At 38.2% G+C, this 21,939-nt stretch overlaps 2 protein-coding genes across 3 annotated transcripts; both read left to right on the top strand.

The window, feature by feature from the left end:
- The first annotated feature begins 3,349 nt into the window (after positions 1-3,349).
- LOC144647609 (uncharacterized) lies at positions 3,350-6,783 on the top strand. Its single transcript, XM_078507391.1, has 2 exons — positions 3,350-3,919; positions 4,933-6,783. The coding sequence occupies exons 1-2, from the start codon at positions 3,350-3,352 to the stop codon at positions 6,781-6,783; spliced, it is 2,421 nt and encodes an 806-aa protein (XP_078363517.1).
- A 4,324-nt stretch (positions 6,784-11,107) lies between these two features.
- On the top strand, positions 11,108-20,759 carry LOC144647435 (2-Hydroxyacid oxidase 1-like). 2 transcript variants are annotated; one of them, XM_078507244.1, is made up of 7 exons: positions 11,108-11,477; positions 14,931-15,082; positions 16,038-16,543; positions 16,637-16,798; positions 17,119-17,188; positions 18,019-18,338; positions 20,605-20,759. In XM_078507244.1, the coding sequence occupies exons 1-6, from the start codon at positions 11,335-11,337 to the stop codon at positions 18,084-18,086; spliced, it is 1,101 nt and encodes a 366-aa protein (XP_078363370.1). In that variant the 5' UTR covers positions 11,108-11,334; the 3' UTR covers positions 18,087-18,338; positions 20,605-20,759. The 2 variants fall into 2 exon arrangements, with proteins under 2 accessions (XP_078363370.1, XP_078363371.1); XM_078507245.1 differs by lacking the exon at positions 11,108-11,477 and adding an exon at positions 11,920-12,804.
- Positions 20,760-21,939: the final 1,180 nt, after the last annotated feature.

Raw genomic sequence — 21,939 nt, forward strand, 5'->3', positions numbered from 1 at the left:
GCCCCTTCCAAATTTAAACGTTCACTCCTCTCCTGGATTTTGTATTTCCCTTTTCCATCTCCCCTTTTATAATTTATCGCTCTTGGAGTTTTGGTTTTAGTTTTGGGGATTTTTGTTTGAGATTGGGTGTTGTTTGTGGCTTGGTTCATCCTGTTCTGTCCTGCCGTTCTAGTTATATTCCTCTGTGTGGCCGCCATATCTCCATACCTCAATAGGAGTGTGGGTAAGATCGGTGTAAATAGATTACTATTTACAGCGGTCTTACCCAAGCGAGTATAAGAGGTATCACCACCATGTACTCATTATCATTTCGATAGAAGACTCGAGCATTTTCTGTAGGAAGTTGCCTTAATCCTATTACATTTTTTCGACGTTTTTGCCTGTTTACAAGCTAAAAACGTAGAATAGGGGTTATGTGGACAAAATTTGGAACCACATATTTGTAAACTCTCAAGGGACTTTTTTAATTTATCAAGGGACTGTTTTAATTTCTCAAGGGATTACTTTCCGCCGTGGGTGACTCGTGAAAAAAACGTGACTTGTCACATTTACAAACGTTATATAACAATTTTAAAAGTGACATGTCAGCTTTCTCATCTCAACGCACGTGTGTCTAAAAGGCGATCTATAAAAAGCGTTGCACAAACAATGGATTGCGTAACTAAAACACGAATAAATAATCACTAGCACTTACATCGTTTAAAAATTACAAACGTCAAAAATAAACCATACCAAAAAACTTGCTCTTTTCAAAGATATTATTGAAGTTAAAACAATTGCAAGAGATGGGGGCTTCTTTTAGCTTAGGAGCGGTTAAAAATTAGGCCAAATTTGGTCGCTACGTGCAAGCGCAACTCTATTTCGTCATCAGCCTAGGTCGTTAGGGACGTGACCTCGCGTTGACAGGGAATGACAGCAATGTTGCATGAATCGGCTTTACAACATGCGATCGTATCTACGCAGTTCGAGTGGAATTTCAGTCAAAGACAGCAAAATTCTTTCGTATTTCATCTTCAAATATAATTCGAAAGCATTCACTGTATATATGGCTTTTGTTTAAACCTGGGTCTTGATATCCGACCCTCGCAGAGCCTAGACAAAACGCAGCTTGAGTGTAACGATTTGTTTACGCCCCAATTATATGTTTTCTCCGACAGTAGTCGGAAATATCCGTATTTTTTTCGTGCTTTTTCGTGGAGCAATCGTAACGATACGGCCTTGAACACATTGAACAGCGGTCTACCCTATAACAATTCAAATATGGCGTCGCAAAAACAAAGCGTCGAACGCATATTTTGCTGTTTCATTTGCTAATTTCGCTGCCGTAATCGACTGCCTCGAAAGGTCCTTGCAATTTTAAAGTATAGAATTGTCAGATTTCGGTGAAATTTGCACTGTTTATTTGTGTAATGTTAAGGAATATGTGTATAAATACCCGGCAAGGACGAGCCATTTTTGACAAAATTATATGGCTGCATTTCCTCCGCGAAGATAGGAAATTGTTAAACTAAACTACAAAGAAACTGTAATGATAAGTTCGAAGAACAATGCACAGGATAAACCTTCGACTCATACTTCATGTAAAAACGTCGACATCTCGAAGAGACTTTGATTCTTACCTGTACTCCGTTCCCGGTAGCTACCTTCGGATTATTTTTTATCCCTCCCTACCCTCCCAATGTTGTTATGTACTCATTGTTCTGCTTATTTTCATCTGAAGGTGGCCGCCATATCTCCATACCTCAATAGGAGTGTGGGTAAGATCGGTGTAAATAGATTACTATTTAAGGATCGAGAACCTCAAAAACCATACCCTATCGGGCGGCACATACCTATATAGGCCACATATGGGAGTACCCCCCCCCCCCCCCGGGAGAAAATTAAGACGAGATTTTTTTTGAACTTCGAGCAATGCAAGAGGCCAGCGGTCAAAAATCCCATAAGAACTTGCGCGCGCATTTCACTTTCGATCAGAACGCGCGTCCATGTTGTTCGATGAGAAGGGAGAGCGGTTTTGTGATGTTTTTGTTGAAAGTGGGCGAGTTATGAACGATTTTATTCGAAGTTTTACTCGGTTACGTCGGGAGGAAGATCTGGGAAGCTTCGACGAAGCTTTAGAAGCGGCGAGTCCAGTGTATTTGTACCGTATTTTCGGTTCTAAGCAGTATGGCCTGTAGGCGAAGGAAATTGTGTCTGTCGGCAGATTTTTAATCGTTCGTTTAGATCGGATTTTGAGATTGGATTTCCAGAAATAATGACGTTTACAAATGTTTATTGTAAGCTAGGAATGTTTGTTGTTTTACAATTAAATAATGAACAGTTGTTTACATATATTCTTTGTCTTGTCTTTGATCTTATATTCGAAGTTGAGCACTGTAAAATTCATGTAGCTTTGGCTTGCTTGTATGGCGGGAAAGACACGCCGGCTGCCAACCATTTTCCCGCCTTAGCCGGCGCCGGCCGGCTACCTGAGAACGGAAACTTTTTTTGCAACTTCGCAAAAGGCAAAGCTGTTGATAGTTACAATCTCAGCTCGTTTGTTTTCATTCAAAGTTATTTGCAAGTGTCAGTTTCATACGGTAATTTTTTGGAATTGTATTTGTTCGAAATTTATTGGCAATTTTTCCGCTTTCTATTTGTTGTGAATTTTGCCGTTTAATTCCCGAGTAGCGTTTTTGTTGGGTTCTGTTTTTAGTAGCCAAGTATTTGCTTTCTAATTTTTGTATTCATTGGATTTTTCTTGGCTGGTTGTTTTTGGCCAGTTCCATAGTTTGGAAATTTACACCCGAGTAGATTATTTAAGAGTGCGTTTTGTCACGTAATTGTTTGTTTATTAGTTTCTCGAGTGTAGTTTTGTCGGGTCTTATTTGAGAATTTTTGTGTCAGGCTTGCTGTTTTATTACAGGTTCTAATCTTAGTTTCTGCAAATTTACACCAGTAGATTTTTTTGAGTACTTGTTTTGTCAAGTAATTCTAAAATTAGTGAAGTTTGTTCCTTATAATTTTTCTATTGCAATTGTAACCTTTTTTTGAATAATTTGGGACTTTTGAGTGGGTTTTTTAAAAATATTTTATCGAGGTCTTATAACTAGGATTGTAAATTGGGTATTATTTTTTGTAATTTATTATTATCTTCAGGGACTCACTGAAAACCGCCAATGGCGAGTGAGCTCCCTGGCTAAATATTTCCTGAGTGGTGTTTTCACCTCGAGTCAGTTTTAGTAGTCTAGTATTTGAGAGTTTTAGGCTTTTTGTTTTGTTATAGCTAGTTTCATTTATCACAGCACTTGTTTGTCAAGAATTTATTAACTTCCGTCAATTCAGTTCAAAATCGTGCTGAGATTGTACTATGTCTTCAGTAACTTGCATAAACTGTTTAAAAAATGTCACAAAAAGTGAATCTCGTCCCATCAAGGATAATAAGAACAAAACCATTGGAAGAACTTGCCAGGAATGCAGGAATGACACAAGTCGCTTGAGATGTTCGGCATCAAAATGCAAAACACCCCAGTATAAGATAAAACATTTAAAGTCTGTGCCACAGTCAGTGGGTGAATTGCCCACTGACATACGAAATGCCTTGGTACAAAACGAGTTTGACAGTGTGGCCTTGTCTGCAAACTTAAGGTGCTGTGCAGCATGTTACGTTAGGCTCCACAGGTTATCAAGCAGCAACAAAAACAGCACTCAGAACAGCATTTTATCACCAAGCAGTTCGGTGAAAACTGATTCAGTTGGACGACCTCCATCGTCTTTTGCAAATGCATCGAAACGAACGAAGCGAAGAATTAAGAAAAAACTCAAAATGTGCACAAGACAAAAAATGAATGAACTGAAAGCAGATGTCGAGAAGATGGGTGCCTCCTATGAAGAAATTTGCAAGGAGATTCTGGAAGAGGAATTTGAAAAGGAACAGCAGGTAGTTTTAAAAAATGCTTCCAGTAAATGATCTATTGGCTGTTTTGAGGTTGAGCAAGGGACCAGGTAGAGTTTTATATTCAATTAAATTGAGAAATAATCATCACAACAAAGGTCATGTTAAAATTAGTAACTTTTTCAAGGCCTGAGCTTTCAAATAGTTATGACTGTATCAAAATCCAAGAGTTAGGAAGGGTTTCGGGGAGGGTCATACATTGTTAGAGAGGATTGTAAGGATGCTGATCCATATTTGAAAGGTTGGAACTTGATATATATTCAACTAAAAATGTGATAATGTGTTTCTTATTCAATTGAATGAATAACTCTACCCAGCCCCCAGCTGCTCGCCTCACTTCAAATGCCTCGTATCTGGGATTAAAGCCCCTGTAAAATGTTCATTTTGCATTGGAACACTCCGCTAATAGATATCTTGCAAAACAAGAGACAAAACAGCTTGCTGACAACAAATAAGTCAAGAATGGAATACCGCACAGACTTGAGACTTAGACAAGTTATTTCTATATTAAATTTTATTACATCCATTTTGAAATCACTGGTGATCCTTGCAATCTGATTGGATCTCAGCAGTGCGATTTATTCACAAATAATTATTTGCACCACTTTGTGCTCTAAATTGCATCTCTACTGCAGCCAATGAGAAAGGAACAATTTTAAAAACCTGTTACTGGATCAATATTTAGCATTTTATACTGACTAAAATCCTGTATTTGCAAGATTAAATTGTGCGATTTCAAAAAGGTTGTAATAAAGTGGTAATTGAACTTCGTGTTGTCCAAATTGCATTCCACGCAGTTCAATTATCATTATTAATTTTCTGTTTCATTTCAAATTCGACTTTTTTCGTTCAGTGGATTCCATTTTATTTTTCTTGTCATGGCAGTGAAAACCAAGATTATGATTTAGACTGGTAGAGCTTTCGAACTTGAAAAGTACATGGAAGCTTTACTTGTAGTATCTCCTTGAAACTTAAAAATAATTCAACATTTTATGCAGGATAAAAAGAAGCATGGAAATGCTAACATTGTGGAAGGATTAGCACTCAGTTATTCCAGAGAGAAGCCTGGAAGCCCCAAACGAGTTGAACTTTTAAGCTGTGTTGCACAACAGTATACAAATAAGGAACTTAAGGAGATTTTTAAATATACAAACAGTCGAGGAGAAGAGGTATTTTGCACTGACTACGAGATAACAAAAGCTAGACTTCATAGCAAGGTGTGCGGTCCAGGAGCTTCAGTGCCTAAAGTGAATCGGAGACCTTGTCAGAAACTTCCACCAGAAACCATAGCTTTTGTGCTGGAATTTATTCACCATCCTGACAGTGTGGAATACTCGTCGTACAAAACTGCCTCCTGTGAAGGGAAACAAAAGTCATGGGTTAGTGAATTGTTAGGAGGTGGAAATCAACCTGTCCTGTGGTTGAAACAAAACAAATCTGCATTATACGATCGTTACAAACAAGAATGTCAACAGTTAAAGATCAAAGCCATCAGTTTCAGCACATTTTTTAAGGGCATTTCTGCAGGTAATTTTAAAATCATGGCAGAAAAAGCAGGCCTATGTAACATTTGCACGGAGCTTGGGGCTGAGAATTTCATTCAACTGGGCCAACTGTTAACCCAACTGGGAGAAACTTTGCGGAGCAATCAGAAACCGGATACAACTCCAGCCTTAATAACTAGAGCTAAGACATTGAAAGGTTACCTGCTGTCCGAATTTCAAGCTAATTTGAGAACCCACAGCAACTGTGCAACCCACTGCGCTAGCCTTTGGCTGTCTGACAATCCGCCATGTGGTAGCATCATGGACCACCAAGAAACGTGCCACAGCTGCCTACAAATCTTTCACATAATAAGGGATCTGAAAGAAATTTGCAACACAGTTAATGACCCAAACGTGGTGGACCAAATTACCCAAATAGAAAAAAACTTAAACAGTTACATAGGGCATATTATCAGAGGCAAGTATCAGAGGGAGCAGTTTTTAATAGACATAAACAAGCTGGTCCCAGGCGAAGCAGTTATGGTTGCTGACTATATGATGAAACTTCTTTTCCAAAAACTATTTGAACCTCAGAAAGATTGGTTTGCAAAAAAGGGGGTATCGCTACACGGTTCAATGTTCTTTTTCAAAAGAGAAGACTCCGGAGAAGTATTTACAGAATTCCACGACATATACAGTGAATCAGATGACAAACAGAATTGGTATTTTTCAGCCACTTGTTTAGAAGAGTCCATAAGGAATTTTAAAAAACTTCACCCCGAAATCACTAACATAATTTTGTGGACCGACAATGGGGCACATTATAAAAACACATCACTTGTGCCGTGGTTGCCAAATATATTTTTGCATACAGGAGTATACGTCTCTAGTTTTCGAAATTTTGAGCCCCAGAAAGGGAAGACGAAGCTGGATGGGCACTATGCCACGTTAAAGTTTTCTCTGAAACGATACAGAAGAGAAGGGAACGATGTGGTCTCAGGGGAACAAATTGAAAAAGGAACGAATGGACGGCTAAGGGGAACACATGTCTATGGTGTCAACATTGATAGGTTAAAGGAACCAGAATCAGCAAAGACAATGAATGGGATCACAGAATATTCAGATTTTGAGTATATTTATGGCAATGACAACAAGCTGAAACAGATTACTGCACGAAATCAAACAAGGCTGTCTGAAACAAAAACATACGAATGTTTGAAACTAAGAAAGCTCTGGGGGCATTTAGAATGCGAAAGCACAGGAGCAACCAGTAACTTTTCACTTGAAAAGGCAATTACTGTTAAAGATTTGCCACAGAGGCAAACTACGACTGCTAAAAAAAAAGGAAGACACTGGCAGTTCTAGGCCAACAAGCATCATCACTAATGTACCTGATCGTGGAGGTAACACTTGTATAGACTGTGGCAAGTCTTTCCTGCGCAATGGAAATCTGCAAAAACACCAAGGTTCTTGTGGAAAAGCTACACCTAAAACAAATACAAACAATAATCTAGTCACAGATATAGTTGCTGAAATAAAAAGCACACAGCCACAACCGGTCAGTTCAACATGTGAACTCAGCAAAGACGAGAAGGCCTGGCTCTATGCAATCCCTGGAAAGGCAGACAAATGTAACCGCCCTGCCAGAACAAACAAGCGCTTCAGTGAACAACAGAAACAAATCATGATTGAATGCTATATGAAGGGTGTCGATGACAGAAACAAGCGTTATACGGCTGCAATGTGCCAAGAAGAAATGGTACGGAAACTCGGGGAACAAAACAAGTTAAAGGAGAGCCAAATAAAGAGCTTTTGGTCTCGATATCACCATCGGTGATGCAATTTTATCTATAATATATAATCATTTGTGATACAAATAGTGTTAGTTGGATCTAAACATTGTATTTTTCTTGATTACACAACATGAGTGTGTTGTTATGTGACCGTATAGCCCATGCACTGAGCGCTTTTTACATCAAAACTACTAAGAAAATTTCCATGTCTATGACCCTGTTCGGGGGCTGCAAGATGATTTTGGCGAGATACAAACGATTTGAAATTTAAATCGGTCACATAATAAAATGCTCATTGCCCCCGGGGGGGGGGGGGGGGGGGTACTACGGATTTCAAGTGACAGGGATGATCGAATGGAGGCGAAAATCAAACTAAAAAAAAAAATCCCCCAGGCTTCCAACAAAACCCCCCAAAAAGCCCTAGACCAAAAATTGACCCCCCCAAAAAATTCCATGCAGAATTTCCAAGCCTTAAACATTTCCAGAAAGGACACAAGTTTGTTTGTACTATATTCGCAGAACTATGCGGCCAGGATACGCGGGCACTACCACAGATCTTCAGATTGTTTTGAATACCCCCAAAAATCCCTACTTAAATCAAACCACCCCCCAGAATACTTGCGAAAACTTTCCTACCCAAAAAAATCCCGGAATCGAAAATTTAAATCCCCCCCCCCCCGAAAAAAAAGCTTCGATCGTCCCCATCACTTGGAATCTGGAGTACCCCCCTGGGTTGTTGACTAAGCTGTATTTAGTCTGTATGCCATGACCTCTAGCCAAAATGTGTTCCATCCAGGCCTCCCACTAGTCAATAAGTAGTTGTTATCATAACACTATGTGATCCTGCAAGAACATTTTCAAGCTGACATGAAGGATTGTCACAAACCCTGAAATTATAGCATCTTGAGAATCATTATATTTCTGAGATATTAGTGAACCTGTGACAATGATTTTGTTTGTCAGTATTTTGAGGACACAGGTCCTTAGCATGATGTTTTGCCACTTTAGAATCGCACTTTCTACGTTTCCAATAGAATATAGTGATTGTACCTTAATTTGTTTGAATTTTAAATCCGAAAATATCTTTGAGGAGCGAGGGTCAATAAACAGTATAGGATTGAGAGTGAGTCAAAAGGATCCCTTAAATCATAAGAGAACTATACTGACTTGAAGGGAAATTATACCAATAATTACATAGTTTTAAACAATTTTTCACGCTCACTGGAGGTTTATTATGACATACTGTTAAAAAAAATGTTTCATACATTTAAATTAGTGTGTTTACAGACCCTCTATATTCTCTTACAATCGGCAAAAATAAAAACAGTGGGAGAGTAACGAGTGCAAACCCAAGGGGTGGGGGTTGGTTGAGGAATCGCTCAGCTAAAAGGTCTAGGATAGGCTATTAATTTAGAAAAGATGTTGAAAAGAAAGAAAACACAGCTCACAGATTGATAGCTAATAAACAATGCTGCATATTATGCCAATCTATAAATTTATTTTTTTCTTTTTGTTTTCTTTCTTTTTCTTTTCCTTTGCCAATCTTTCTTCTAGCTCCATTCTTCTCTTCAATTCCTCTTCCTGTTGTTTTTCGATCTCTTCGGGGGTTCTGAAATATAATGCAATTGTAGGAAAAGAAAACTTAAATTCTCTTCTTGCAAGATTTGATTGATTAGGATGAAATTCAGATTTGAAAAAAAAAATACCTCTCTACTTTTTCCGGAAAAACAACACCTTGCACCTTGTAACTTCCCGTCTGCATTTTTCGGCGCTTAAGCATTATTGCATTGGCACTATAATGTCACAGCATTTAAGTGAAATTAGTATTTTTTATGGTTTAACTTAAGAAATACGATAAACTGTAGTACTCCAAATGAAACGCTTGCAAATTCTATACTACCTGAGTGGGAACTTCGGCCGTTTTGCAGACATGTTGGCGACACAACAATAGCAAAAGCCGGATGGCTTGCGTCGCGCTGCGCGCCAACTTTGCCGCGCTTTCCGTGACGGTCACCAGCTCAGGAAAAAGGCGGGAATTTTGATGTTTAAAACAAGGAAAAAGAATTTCTGATCAAAGGAAAGTTTTACCTCAAACCCAAACAAATACTGACCTATAAGAAACCGCAAATAAATGGCATTTACAAAACCGACAGATCGATTAAGTTGTCATTCCAAGTGGACAAGTACTCAGTAACAGTGTTTAAAATGAAATAGCTTTATATTTCTGATAAAGAATAGAAATGATGTGACCTGGCCATAACGGTTTCACAAAACCATAAAATATCGACGTCCAAATACAAAGCGTGCAAGCGAAATATTTTCAGCTTGGCATCGACGCGTCGAAAAAGAATCTTGGCACGTGAAAGAATTTTTCGATCGCAGCAGCTATCGAATTTCAATATAAACAAACCAAGCTCGCGCATTTTCAAATTGCAATCGTATAACCGGTTCAAAACGAAATCATATCAACTTAAACAGCACTAGCAAGCTTATTCTTTAAAGGACTGATTTGTAATGATAACTGTCTGGTACACAACGCAAATAATCAAGGATGAAGCGTTGAACACGTTGCTTCATTATTCAATTTAAAGGGAATTATTTCCGTTGCGAAAGAAGCGTAATTGCTGAGCAAAAGTCACAGTTCCAAGAACATTATGTCGTACAAAGTAAAATCACTATATATGAAGTTCGAAATGACAGTATGTTCATTAACTCAGTACTTACCAGAAGAAAGCTGATCCTTGTTGAACGGCCAATGTTTTATTGTTGACATTGCGTTAGCCTACAAGTTTGAGTTGAAGAAAAAACAACCGGTTCAAATATATTTGACTTGAAGAATGTTAGTATCGAGTGTAATATGTATAAAATAAATTGCCTTAGGTGGGTAATCCTCAGTACAACAAGGTTTTAAGAGAATATTCTCTGAAAAGAAATATAAATAATATTTATTTCGCACGCGGGGATCGATTTGTGATCAACAAATCCATGGGAATCCCAAGAATGCTATTGTGCTTGTGTTCAAGAATTCTAAAGGTGAAACAGAACCATTTAAGGCTAAACCTCTATTCTAACAATGTTCTTATAAATAAAGTTCATAAAAATGCAGGGTAGAATCGCAAATTTCCCTCAAGGATCGAGGATATCACAAGGGAATGAGTATGCTAGCGAAAAAAATCTACACTGCACTAAAAATCAATTCCTCTGTCATAATATTCCCGTAATATTGCAATCGGTGCTTCAAACTGTTCCTTCAAATGGATTTCTGTGTTAGGAAGGGTTGTTTCTAAACGAAAGAACTAATTACTTTTACAGGTAAAATATTACATGTACCTTTTATTACTGGATTCTCCATGCTGTTATTGAAAGTTGACCGGCCGGATCAGTCACACTTCTCCAAGAACAGACCGCGTTAAATGCATATCACGACGTTTTATAGTCCTTTATCTAATTTCTATCGGGGCCAAATATCAGTTTACATACTTGGAGTTTCTTCTACCAAAGTAATTGCTTCATATCCGTTCGTTCAGATGGGTAAAAAGCGAAGAGAAAGGAGAAAAGCGAACTCTCCATTCCTCCGGACGCGAAACACACGTGAATGCCGACGAGTGACGAATGGCATCATGGGAATTTTGGCCGCGCGTTGCTCGAAGTTCAAAAAAATCTCGTCTTAAGAACATTACTTTGCAATGTGAATGATCAGAATAGACTAGAGACAGCAGATTTCATACATGAGTATTTCAGCTGGAAGAAGAGTTCACTAACAGTCCGTTTTGTTTTGTAAATAAAAAACACAGCATAAATTTCTTAGCGGGACACTACACGTGAGTCAAGCATTGTTAAGTCACCAATTACGCAACACGAGCTCAAATAAAATGCAATACGTTTCCGGCTGTGCTCTTATGTACGTACTCTGTTTTTGACAAGTTCGAAATAACAGGGAACGAACTATCAGTTCGATATAGTGGGGAATTCGAAATAACCGAGTTCCGGAGCTGGTAGTAATTGACTGGAAAATAAGGGTAAATCCAAGGGAATTCGATCTTCGTTCGAAATTATAGCGGGGACTTCGAATTAACCGAGTTCGAAATAGCGGGGTTCGACTGTATAAAAGAATCTTGAGAATATGGCAGATTTCAGAGATCCTCTAACATTGGATGATTTAGAAAAATATGCTGCTACACATTTGGACAAGAACGCCTTTGATTATTTTTCAACTGGAGCTGGCGATGATGTTACACTGCACGAAAATCGACAAGCTTTTAAAAGGTAATGTAGCCTTTGACTTTCTTGGGTCGTCACGCGTGACGAGCACAAAGCGCGTCTTCGTTTGGCCCTTCAGATCATTTTGTATAATTTTACATATAGCGGGCATAAACACTGCGGTTTTTTTATTGGTCTGACGGGTGATGTTCGGTAATCCTACGGAAAGCTTCAGTGATCTTAATAGTGTTATTTATTCGCCTACAATACATTCGCTGTCTACCACACACCCCTCTGTAACAGACCTGGTGAAACCCGACCTGGTGGGTTATTTTGCCCTCCCTGGTGGAAATTTGACCTCCCTGGTCCCTGGTGAATATCTGAAAAATCCCTGGTCAATATTATTTTCTTGGTGAAGCTAAGAATTGTGTTTACCTGGTCAGGAAAAAGTCTACATTGTATTTCTGGTTTCCTTCGGCGCCACGTGTATCTGTGGCTGTCGGGATTAGTACAGTCTGTTGCCCAGTTTCCGGCCGGTACCAGTTTCCGGCCAAAAAATGCATTCGTCGGTTATTTTCGTAGTTATCTTTTATTTTCGTCCACCGAAGCTTTCCTACAGAAAAAGGAACATTTCCGCTACAAATTGATGGTTCTGGCAGGCTTTTTGGTCAAGAAACGGACGAGTAAGGTCGAGCTTTGTTTACGCGAGTAAACGTTAGGCGACTAATTATTGCGCTTTTCACTGCACATCAAAGCTACGGTACATAAACAAAGAGCTCGTTTTGTAGGAAACTTTTCGAGAGGCTTCGTAATTTTTTGCCAGAATTTAGATTTAAGATGAAAGTGACTAGGGGTTCTGTCATCACAAGCCAGAATTCAGCTGTTTCTGAATTTCAGAAGTCAGAGTTTTAACTAAGATTTGGACTCGCTGTGCCAGTTTCCGGCCACCGAGTAGCACATTGTTCAAAAGCATTTTTATTAAGTGAAATAACTAAATTTTAGTATCTCCTGCTCAAGAAATTTATGAAATAAAAATCTAGCAAAGAGTACAATAGCGGCTAAAGCAAGCATAGCGTGATAAACTACAACATTTATATGTATATAATGCCAATGCATCCTAATAAGCGAAAGAAAAGGTAATGGGTCATTGACGAGGAAATATTCCATAAAACGGCAGGCGAGAAAGCAAATTCGAATAAACTGATATTGAAACTTACTTTTCGTTTGCCAAGGGACTTACAAGTCGGTTTAAGTCGAGCGGTTGTGGGGAAAAATGTGTTTTAGTTCGACCGGAGTTCGACGGCCGGAAACTGGGCAACTTACTAGTTCTGCGAAAAATTGCATAATTTCTTTAATACTTGTCGTGCACAGCCAATTTTTGTACATTTTAAAGGTAAGTAGATGAACTGTCTTTGAACAAAAAATGAGTAACTTTCCGTGTATAAATGAGAAGTTATAGCGATTACAAACTAAAGTGGCCGGAAACTGGGCAAGAGACTGTATTCTTCAGGGAGAGGCGTTTGATGTAAATATGGTGTTTAACTTTCCAGTCCGCCGGGACATTGTGATGTAAAAAATACGCAAGTTATTTTAAGTACATTCAAGATCATTCAAGTGGCGTATTACGGTAAATCTTAATAAGGCTGCCTCAAATTGTAAGGACTGTGTAAGTAGTACTTTGTGTAGCTTTCACCTACATGAAACTATTGATGCCTAGCTGGAGGACAGCAGTCATAAACACGTATTTTTCATTGCTCGCTAAATCCGAAAAAAAGGGACAATTTATTCAACCTGTTAAAGATAAAAACCCCATTTACACGCGCAAAAAAATCGGCACGGCACGGCAAATTTTTGGCACCGTGCTGACAATTTTTGGGCACGGCACTCCCAATTATCGACGTGTAAACGTACCGGTCCCAAAAAAAATGTGGCACCAGTGCCCAATTTTTTAGGGGTGCCGAGACTACCTCCAGGAGGTAGTCTCGGCACGGGTAAATCGAGGCACCGTGCCGAAAACAAGTGTGACGCATGCGTTGTTTCTACGAAAATGGCGGCCACTGCGTCATTCTCGCCCCAAGAGACTTTTAGTCACGTGGTCGGCGAAAAGAGTACAAAAAGAGAAGTTCTGGGGGATAAGAATGCCACCGAGGCAGAAGATAAGAGAAAGCTCCCGCTCTAAAAAAATCACCGTAAGTCAGCCACTTCCACCATCACTGCAAAGAGCCATTTATTTTTCAGACTTTTCAATCTTCTTCTTCTGATTTCGTCAACTCCTTTCAGATGTCGATTTGTTTTGCCCCTGAACACTCTTCATTATGTTGAATGGTCGACAACTCGTTCCTTTCCGATAAAATTCGCGTTTTGCACTGAAAGCACGATGAACTATCACAGCAAAACATTTTTCTGCCATTTCTCGGCAAGGAAACCGATGGAAAGTAGGGGTGCCAAGATAAAAATTGGTACCGTGCCTAGCAGGAGAGAACCTTCTTGTTTTGGTCGTGTAAATGGGCAGTGCCGTACCAAAATGGTTTGGTCACGGTGCCAAAAATTTGCCGTGCCGTGCCGATTTTTTTGCGCGTGTAAATGGGGTTTAATAAGCAGACGGCTTTCTTCTTTCGATTACAGAACTTTATTACATTTAGCGTTGTGTGACACAACGTGACACTTGCTAAGTTGTATGCGCCAAATTTATTCAAATCCGTTCTTGTTTTCGCGGCGGAAAGAAAAAAAAACGTCCGTTCGCAGGTTATTAATCCGGTTACTGATCCGTTACTTCGCGGTACGGACGTGATTAAGTAGTGTCCTCATGTGTAACTTGTGATCAAGCGTTCTTTTTTTGGCCCCGCATAGATATTGGTATAAATAGGCACTAAACAATATGAAACCATTCGACACTAATTACATTGTCTTCTTTTGTTTTCTTTCATCATCTTGTTTCGCATTGCTGAATGTTTATTGAAAAAGCGAATTTATAAGGGATATGATTTGACAACGCAGCCTGCTGTTTGTCTTGGGCTTCGCTTGTATTCTTATCATTCGGTTTATAGTGTCCATGATTGCTAGCGGATTTGGACTGGTGATCCAAATTTTTGGGACACCGGCCATGGCGATTAATTTAAAGGAGTCTATACTCTGACCGACATTTTTGCCTACTTGACATAAATTTAGCGAAAGGAAAGTGGTGCTCTTTGCAAAGAACAAAAAAAAAAAAAAACTGCTCACAGTGGAAAAGAGGTTACTCCCGTTTTTATCCCACTACTTAGCATCCTTATCATCGCCGGTGTATGTTGTCGCTTCTGTCTTTTAGATCTTCTCTCTATACCCTTGTTGTATCCATTGCTGGTCAGGTGTACCATCATCATCATCATCATCATCATCATCATCTGTCGTTTGTGCGCATCACGTGTATAACCGGCATAAGTTATCCCATGTGAACACTTACTTGTGTATGACAGTCTAACTCGTATGGATAAATAAATTCCTTGCCGAGCTAACGATCTGTGCATTTGTTTACTACAGGCTTAAACTACGACCGCGAATGTTGCGAAACGTTGCCGAACAAGACATTTCTGTCACAGTCCTGGGTCAAAAGCTAAGCATGCCAATATGTGTTTCACCCACTGCATTCCAAGCAATGGCGCATCCACACGGAGAACTTGCCACAGTCAGAGGTAAGTTTACAGCGGTTACACTGAATTGCCATCGGTGTGGTCTAGTCTCTAAAAATTAGAAACGTGCTTTCGTCGGTGGGAGTGCATATTCCAAACTTCTTTAAAGTACTGTTTGCAAGCAGGTACTATGTTATCCTAGCAAGTGAGTCAAAAATAAGGTTCGAATTTACGCTTAAATTTTTTTATCAGTTCCAGTAAAATCATATTTCAATATTTAAAGCTCACAGAAAATCCCAAACAGTAATTTTTCTTTAGTTTGGAATAGCTTGCAACCCGGGACGCGACTCGCGCGCAAAAGGCAACAGATTGGCCATGTACGCTAAAGTTTGGAATGACATTGACACGAAAACTATAAGCAATTTTGCGATAATAGAATATTTTAGAGATAGTGACGACAAACATTGAAAAGGAAATTTCGTCGCAAAAATAAAACGAAATCATTTTGAACGAGAGTGGATGGTTCTGTTGTTAATTACAGTCAACTCTCTCTAAAAAAGACGGACACCGTCGGGACCGGCTCCAACTGTCCATTTTATAGAGAGGTGTCCATCTTATAGGAGTTTAGTTACAGTAAACTGACTAATAAACGGCAGGAACGGGACCAACAGCAGGTGTCCGTCTTAAAGAAGTGTCCGTCTTTTAGAGGTGTTCGTTAAGAGAGAGTTGACTGTAATGCAATGTTTCTTTGGTCACAATGTGTTGAATTTACCGTTACTTTGATCATATTTTATTTTTAGGAGCCAAAATAAAGGTGTCTTGGGTCCAAATAGAGCGTTTACAAAGGCAAAACTTAGCCTAGGGCTAATGTTAAAACACTAGACGCTTTCGGTGACGCTAGCGAGTCATCGAAAGAGCAGTGGAATCACTCGCCTAAAATTCGTGTTTTTAACAGTTTCTTTTTCTTCCAACCTTCACAAAATCCGTTTACATGGTTGCTGTTTTGTTTGTCTTTCAGCGGTGAGATCTGTGGATACAGCTATGGGTTTGAGTGTTTACTCTACAAGCAGTTTGGAGGATGTCGCACGCGAGTCTCCAAACACAATCAAGTTCATGCAGATGCAGTTTTACACTGATCGCGAGCTGATGGTGGACTTGTTAAAACAGGCTGAAAAAGCCGGATATAAGGCTGTTTTGTTAACAGTTGACATTCCAGTTTATGGCGCACATAAAAAGAGAGAGAATTTTTTTCTTCCCGAGAATTTAAAATTGGCAAATTTTGATTCTTTAAAAAAGAAGAAAGGGCTTCGAAATAACAAAGAACTTAATGACTATGTTATGACTTCATGCGATAGATGTGTTGACTGGGAGACGTTTGATTGGCTTCGTTCGACCACGTCACTTCCTTTTGTTGTCAAAGGAATATTGACGGCGGAGGACGCCCGTCTCGCAGTGCAGCATGGGGCTCAAGGGATTATGGTGTCAAATCATGGCGCCCGGCAGTTAGATGGTGTCCCAGCCACTGTATGTCAAATTAATTCGGAGCTTTCCTCGTTTCTTGTTGTCAGTGTGAAATAGCCGTAATGATCATAGCGAAACTTATTTTGTTTTTAACAGATTGAAGTGTTACCCGAGATAGTGGAGGCCGTCCGCGGAACTGGGGTGGAAGTGTATATGGATGGTGGCGTGAGACTGGGAACTGATGTTCTAAAAGCCCTTGCTTTGGGTGCACGAGCGGTGTTTGTTGGACGGCCGGTCATCTGGGGACTTGCTTACAAGGTATAAAACAAATGTAATTGATGCGTTTTCGCCTACGCGCACACTAAATTGTTCCAAAAAAAAAAACGGTTAACAATGTTAATTCGAGAACGGAGAATGCTAAAACTCTCCTCCGAGTGGAGTCGTTCAAAATTCTAGGACTAGTTCTTAACAACCCAGTAGAGTATGAAGTCATTTTTTCTTTTTTTATTTACAAAAAGAATACGAAGTGCAGCGACTTCACTACTGGACTGCCATTACATTAAGATTTTAGCAATGATATTAAAAACTGCTGTGGATGAATCTCGCCACAATTTCAAACTGTATCGTTTTTCTTTCAGGGAGAGCAAGGTGTTACTGAAGTTCTTCAGAAGCTCAGGGATGAGCTCAAAGTAGCCATGGCTTTGGCAGGTTTGACCAATTTTTACTTGGTTGTTTTTTGTTTTACATAAGGAAATAACTTAAGTAATCACTAAAGCCACACATGTTGCGATAAATCCATCAAAACTCTAATCAAAACAGATCAGTGGCAGCGAATGGATGTGAACTAAACACTGACACCTTGTCCATGGACAACGTCAACGGATGACCCTAATCAGTCGAACCTGCCCTTACGGACACCTCTATAAAATAGACAGTTGATGGGCTACCATAAAATAAAACATACCGTACTACTCATGTCAGTCCAGATATTATTAAGAGTAAATCGTGTCCTCTTTGCCATTATTAAGATCTTGCCGTAAACAGGCTGACCGTTTAGCCTGAATAGCGCGCAGGTTTACGAATAGCTTCCAATAATGGTATCAAAGTATTCTGAATTAAAGTAGCATTTGTCATTTTACAGTGACCATGGACTAGGTGTCGGAGTTTGCCCAGATTCAAAAAGAGTGCTGGTCAACCAAAACCATTTATTCTATTGTCTCTATTATTGATAAGAGCACGTCCGTTCATTGTGTAAATGTGTTTTTTAAACCTCAAATGAGCAAGCGAACCTCACTCACCAAATTAATTCAGAAAGTTTAGAATTTCATTTGTGCTGATATCGAAGAATTAGACGATTTCGCATTTCTCTAGTGGCGATTTTGAATTTGGAGATAGGATAAATTTTGCAAAATAAACATACATTGCATACTAATTCCTACGCTTTAAAGATTCTAACAACGTTGTATTTTGATTCTGAAAAAAGTGCATGTGAGTCATTTTCGCGCAGATATCAATTAAGTTATTTCATTTTGTCTTAGGATGTGCGACTCTCAAGGACATCACCCCTGCACTAGTGATGAGACATACAGCATTCAGTCACCTCTGAGTAGCAGCCATTATCAGCAAAATCTGACCGTTTACACTGTAGCGGCCATACCTTTTACTACAGAAAGGTGGAAATTGAAATACGGTCCTGCCTTAATCATCACTCTCTGTCTTTTTAGTGTTGGGATGCCAAGTTCGACAAAACTTTGCGTAGATTACAATTGGCCTGTTTTACTTCATCTTGTCTCTGTCAATAGATAATTTAGAATATTTTTATTTTCATTCGGGCGCGTGGCCTAAAATTTGGACTATGGCAGAAAAAGTAACTAATTTTAATAACACGAAACAACTTTTTAAAGACATGTTTCGGCATGACTTATGCCATCTTCAGTTTATTGAGAATTTAAAATCTAGGGCTATATATATACCCAAGCTACAAATACAAAAATAGAAATGTATACAAAGTAAAATTACAATAACAAAATATAATGGTAAAGCCGTTACAAAGTGGCAGGTACTGTCTGGTACTGTCTAGAACAGTAATTACTCACAGTGTGAGCTTTAGACCGTTACTAATAGAACAAAAGATTAAAATAAAAAGGTGTTGACATGCTGCACTTGAGTGTTTAAATCTGGTTTTAAACTATTAATGTAAAAGGCCTCTTTTAATTTAAGAAAATAAACGGTTTGAGCAGAATCCAAAATTTTAAAGCAATCAGATGTGTATAAATTTTTGCAATTAGATGAACTGTTAAGGTGTTTAAAAACATGTGAATTTTTGTCAGTTAAAGTATGCTCTTTGATCCTTGTTGAAAAATGACGGGAAGTCTCGCCAATATAACGGGAGGTACATCCCGCACAAGTAAATTGATAAACAACAGAGGATCTAATAGCAACAGGAATGGGATCTTTAAAACTGAAGAAATTCTTTATTTTAAAAGAGGAAAAAACTAACTTGATGTTTAAGTCGCTGCAAAAACGCCTAGATAACTGTTTAATTTTTATCTGGGTTATATTAGATACATTGCCGATGAAAGATAGTTTGAAATAGCGAGTGCTAGTGTTGTTAGAATTACTAATACTAACATCACTAGAGGAATTAAGTCTAACATTACCTAGATAACGTTTAACGATTTTGTCAATTATGTGGGATGGAAATGAGTTACGTTTAAGAGTTTCTGTTAATTTAGCGAGATCTTTGCGAAAACCCGAATTAGAGTTATTGATTTTAAAAGCTCTGTCAACTAAGGTATGAATTAAACGTATTTTATACTTAAATGAAGTAAAACTAAAGTAATTAGTAAGAAGACCAGTGTAGGTTTTCTTATGATATATAGACATGGTACAAATAGGAGAAGAGTTATCTACTAAAATATCTAAGAAAGGTAATTTACCCTCTAACTGCTTTTCAAATGTAAATCTTATGTTAGGATGTCTGGTATTAAGGTAATCTAAAAAAAAAGGTAAATTAAAAAGAAAGGTAAATTACCTTTCTTAGATATTTTAGTAGATAACTCTTCTCCTATTTGTACCATGTCTATATATCATAAGAAAACCTACACTGGTCTTCTTACTAATTACTTTAGTTTTACTTCATTTAAGTATAAAATACGTTTAATTCATACCTTAGTTGACAGAGCTTTTAAAATCAATAACTCTAATTCGGGTTTTCGCAAAGATCTCGCTAAATTAACAGAAACTCTTAAACGTAACTCATTTCCCTCCCACATAATTGACAAAATCGTTAAACGTTATCTAGGTAATGTTAGACTTAATTCCTCTAGTGATGTTAGTATTAGTAATTCTAACAACACTAGCACTCGCTATTTCAAACTATCTTTCATCGGCAATGTATCTAATATAACCCAGATAAAAATTAAACAGTTATCTAGGCGTTTTTGCAGCGACTTAAACATCAAGTTAGTTTTTTCCTCTTTTAAAATAAAGAATTTCTTCAGTTTTAAAGATCCCATTCCTGTTGCTATTAGATCCTCTGTTGTTTATCAATTTACTTGTGCGGGATGTACCTCCCGTTATATTGGCGAGACTTCCCGTCATTTTTCAACAAGGATCAAAGAGCATACTTTAACTGACAAAAATTCACATGTTTTTAAACACCTTAACAGTTCATCTAATTGCAAAAATTTATACACATCTGATTGCTTTAAAATTTTGGATTCTGCTCAAACCGTTTATTTTCTTAAATTAAAAGAGGCCTTTTACATTAATAGTTTAAAACCAGATTTAAACACTCAAGTGCAGCATGTCAACACCTTTTTATTTTAATCTTTTGTTCTATTAGTAACGGTCTAAAGCTCACACTGTGAGTAATTACTGTTCTAGACAGTACCAGACAGTACCTGCCACTTTGTAACGGCTTTACCATTATCTTTTGTTATTGTAATTTTACTTTGTATACATTTCTATTTTTGTATTTGTAGCTTGGGTATATATATAGCCCTAGATTTTAAATTCTCAATAAACTGAAGATGGCATAAGTCATGCCGAAACATGTCTTTAAAAAGTTGTTTCGTGTTTTTAAAATTAGTAATTTTACTAGTGCTAACAAGGAAATATAGGCAGAAAAAGTATTTTAAAAAAAGTGTGGCCGCCTCGAATTTTGGAGATGAACAATGAGTTTTTACTGGATCGATTGTTTCAAATTGCATTTATTTTTTACTTTTTAAATTGTATATTGTAAGATCAATGGGCAATAAACTTTTTGAATCATGAACACACATTGTTGTCGACTCGGATGGTCTTCGGAAATCGCAAAACTCCAATTTTGTATCCAAGTTTTCACTGCCGATGTAGAATTTCAGAAGAACGTGAAGTTCGTGAACTCCATCGTGCTATAATAGGAGCGAATATAAAAGTTGCTTTTCAAAGAAGAAAGCAAGTTTCAACGATTACATTTTACATTGTTTACTCTCTTAGAAGCCAATAACTTCAAGGATTTCTTGAGTTCGAGAATTTCCTTCTTATCACATATAGCTTATATAATCATTTAATTTGGTGCAAAAATCACGTTATCTGCAGTTTTAACTTAACCTTAGACGGTAATCTGCCAATAAATCATCCCCCAATATCCGTGTAGGTTCTAGAGGAATCGCTGTTCAAAATTCAGAGAATTAAAGCTTTAAACCTATAACAAGATAACACGTCAACGTGAAGAAACCGAGAGATTCGCCGCAGTTGTCATATTTTATTCATTCCCTTTGCTGTCGCTATTTCAATAAAAGTCCTGTCGCTATTCACCATTTTACTTCTTTTATATCGGCTGTTTAAACGCCGTGACGTTTGGGAATTTACCCTAACAGGGCCTCATCAACGCCACTGGGTGCTTACCATTTAAACAAAAATCTCGGAAATTTGTTTGGAAAGCAAAAGGAAGAGTAGTTTTCTGTAAAACCGTTGGAAAATTGTGGACTTCGTTTTGATGTTGTCCTTTCATTCCGGTTGGTACGAACCGTTGGGAAATTCTGCACCATTTGTTCATTTCTCTCGTTTCCAGTCTCTCATCAAAGCATGGCCGGCATTAAACACTCGCTCCCATCTCTTTTTGTCGGTTTGCTGTTTTTAGAAAAACACTTGCTATTATGAAACGGTTACTTCAACTGGTCTATTCGGCCAATTGGTAAACACCCGCTGGAGGAGCAAGTTGTCTGTAAGCTCTAAGGCCGGTTTCGTGACATGGGGCCCGTTTCTCGAAAGCCCCAAAAACGTTTCGGGCCCCTAAAGCGATTTTTATTTATCTGTATCTTAAAAAAGAGATGTTTTTGGCCTGAAACTGTTTAGGGTTTTTTTTTAAATTTTTTTTTTGGGGGTTAATTTAAAAGGGGGGCGGGGAAAGAAAGGGGGAAAAAAAAAAAAAAAAAAAAAAAAAAAAAAAAAAAAAAAAAAAAGATAAGATA

The sequence above is a fragment of the Oculina patagonica genome, chromosome 3 (genome assembly GCF_052425735.1).
Source record: "Oculina patagonica isolate OP01 chromosome 3, crgOcupat, whole genome shotgun sequence".
NCBI classification, from domain to species: domain Eukaryota; kingdom Metazoa; phylum Cnidaria; class Anthozoa; order Scleractinia; family Oculinidae; genus Oculina; species Oculina patagonica.

Coding starts and splice junctions, on each gene's coding strand:
- LOC144647609 (XM_078507391.1), top strand. CDS start 3,350: ATGTCTTCAGTAACTTGCATAAACTGTTTAAAAAATGTCACAAAAAGT. Junction 3,920..4,932: donor AATTTGAAAAGGAACAGCAG/GTAGTTTTAAAA, acceptor CATTTTATGCAG/GATAAAAAGAAGCATGGAAA.
- LOC144647435 (XM_078507244.1), top strand. CDS start 11,335: ATGGCAGATTTCAGAGATCCTCTAACATTGGATGATTTAGAAAAATAT. Junction 11,478..14,930: donor AATCGACAAGCTTTTAAAAG/GTAATGTAGCCT, acceptor TGTTTACTACAG/GCTTAAACTACGACCGCGAA. Junction 17,189..18,018: donor AGTAGCCATGGCTTTGGCAG/GTTTGACCAATT, acceptor ATTTTGTCTTAG/GATGTGCGACTCTCAAGGAC.